This window comes from Meleagris gallopavo, chromosome Z, assembly GCF_000146605.3.
Source record: "Meleagris gallopavo isolate NT-WF06-2002-E0010 breed Aviagen turkey brand Nicholas breeding stock chromosome Z, Turkey_5.1, whole genome shotgun sequence".
Classification (NCBI taxonomy): Eukaryota; Metazoa; Chordata; class Aves; order Galliformes; family Phasianidae; genus Meleagris; species Meleagris gallopavo.
Window position 1 is genome coordinate 31630137 of NC_015041.2, and position 2329 is coordinate 31632465.

The following is a 2329-nucleotide window of genomic DNA, read 5'->3' on the forward strand; positions in this document are numbered from 1 at the left end:
CCAAAAAAAAAAATAATTTTTAACCGTGAATGCTGATTATTTGCCTACTTCCAGCAATCAGTGCTGGAATGCTGCTAGCATTTTAGAGGAATGGTAATGGCTGCCCTGGAAAGGGGCACAGTGGCAGCATGCCCTGGAAAGGGGCAGTGACACCTTATTTGTCTACAGAGTGGGACTGTGAAAATCATGGGCGATGAGACGCCTTTGGCAGACTGCATTTAAATACGTCTGCTTGGTATCGCATTAAATGGGCAGCACCAAAGTGTATAAAAAGGAAATACATGCTTTTTTAGAAATGGGAGTCATCGTAAGAGCCTTGAATGAAGGCTATGAGTTTAAGAAATACCACATCTGGACAGCAGACCAAAGATGCAAGGAAAGAAAGCAGGCATACAAAGAATGGTGCAGAAATGAATGGTGCAAAACAGTTTGAGGAAGATGTCGTTCAGTTGCAGTCTCAGCAATAGCATGGAAACCTCTGTGCTTGGGGAGTGAAGAGCAGCAAAGCTCTTGGTCATGTGGGGTGAGGTGCAGAGTAGTTAATACTTTAAAATTTGGCATTCTTTCAGGCTGAATAATATGTGTTGAGCGGAGCAAATCTGAACACGAAGCTCCAGCTTGCTGGAAATAAGATGCCTCTCTGTTGATAGTCCTACCGTGGCCGTACAAATGTTGATGGTGGTAAAACGGGCTAAAAGTGGCTTCACTGGCTCTCTGTGGCTCTTGTGCTGTGTGTGGCCATAAAGTCAATAAGATATTATTGTTTTTAGGTTCTCAGAATGGAAGTAAACATTATCTTTCTTTCCCCCCATCTGACTGCTAGCTGCCGCCCTCCAGAACCCCAGAAACCTCCTACCAGACCTTACCTGGAGGATCGTGGTAGCTGTGGCAGTGATGGAGACGAAGAGGAAGAGTACCGTCGGCAGCTCTCAGACCATTCTAAGAAAAGTTATTACGGACAGCCATCCAGATACAGAGACACAGAACTATAGGCTTGCTGCTCCATGCAAGCAGAATGTTGTTTGGAGGTTTTCTTCCTTCCCAGCCAAAGTGGAGCACAGTTAGTCTTGCGAAGCTGTATTTTCTGTTGGGGATAATTAGTAGGTGTGCTGCACAACTTAGACATATCCATAGGCTGAAACTGGAAGACTTTGTTTTTTGGGGATATACTATTTTGTTAGCATCTAAGAAAAGAAATCACTATCGCCTGAACGCTGTTGCCTGTTTTGAGAGGACCAAATCCTGTTTTAAAGTTTGCATTAATTGTTGGTATTTTCACACTTTAACATGAAAACCTTTTTTCCCTTTTATTAATGCTGCCAATTTGGGCTGTATGAAAATATAATCTAGGAGATAAACTTCTCGATGCAACAGAACTAAACTTAAAAGTACTTAAAAATAGTAAGTGCCTTTAACGAGAAGCATTTCTAATTGTTTGGACATCTGATATGCATGTAAAGCCATAACACACTAATGGGGGGGTAGACTCTTTTGCCTAACTTTTTTTTATCAGATTCATGGCAAGAATTTACCTTGCATGTTGTTTTTCAGAATTCATATAAGCACATATGATATTTCAAAAGTACTGACTGTACATAACTGACTGTGCAGCTGGCCAGGTTGGCTGGAAAAGACCAGGTTGTGCTAAAACAGAAAAAATGGTGTAGAAATTCAGTCATGTATTGAAATTTCCACAGCCACAAATAATAAACAATAGATTCTAGACAAATGTTGCATTTCTTTTTTTTTTTTCTGAGCAGTGTTAGGCTGCCAGAGCCTGACTTCCATGAATGTACTTACAACAGAGGTTGTTCCAAGCCTCATCTCCTGCTCTTCAATAAACTGGAAAGCATCACTGTTGCTGTTATCTTAGCAGTGTTTTGAAGCCTCGGATTTTTTCATATTTGTTCTCCTTTAAAAGAAAACCAACACAGAACTACAGACTGCCTGTAGGACACTTACACTTAGTGTATTGCCTTCTGCCTTTTCTTGCCAAAGCGAAGGTATTCCTCAGATGAGAAAACATGGGCTGCTCACCTTTATTTACTTTCATTAAGTTGCTTTACTCAGCTAGAGAGAATTTGTTGTCATCAGAACATTTTTGGTTCCAGCTGTATGTGTTTAGTGTGGGTTCATCTAGACTTCTGTGCCGTAACTCTGTCTTTGCAGTGGTCACATACTGCATACTTTAGATTTTAGCTTATAGGTTGGTTGTGTATAAGGAAGCTGAAGCAAGAGTCACTGCCATCAGTTTGTCAGAGTGCTTTTTGCTCCACGTATGATCCTCGCCTCGTTCTGTTCACGCGCGGTTATGACTTGGTGAATAATG

General features: G+C 41.2%; 1 protein-coding gene across 1 annotated transcript in view; it reads left to right on the forward strand.

Annotated features, from left to right (window-relative positions):
• Positions 1-1729, forward strand: part of TJP2 (tight junction protein 2) — a 52268-nt gene extending 50539 nt beyond the window's left edge. Inside the window, exon 23 of the mRNA XM_010725719.3 lies at positions 824-1729. Coding sequence (XP_010724021.1) covers positions 824-992 — 169 coding nt within the window. The 3' untranslated portion in view covers positions 993-1729. The remainder of the gene's footprint in view (positions 1-823) is intronic.
• The last annotated feature ends 600 nt before the right edge of the window (positions 1730-2329 follow it).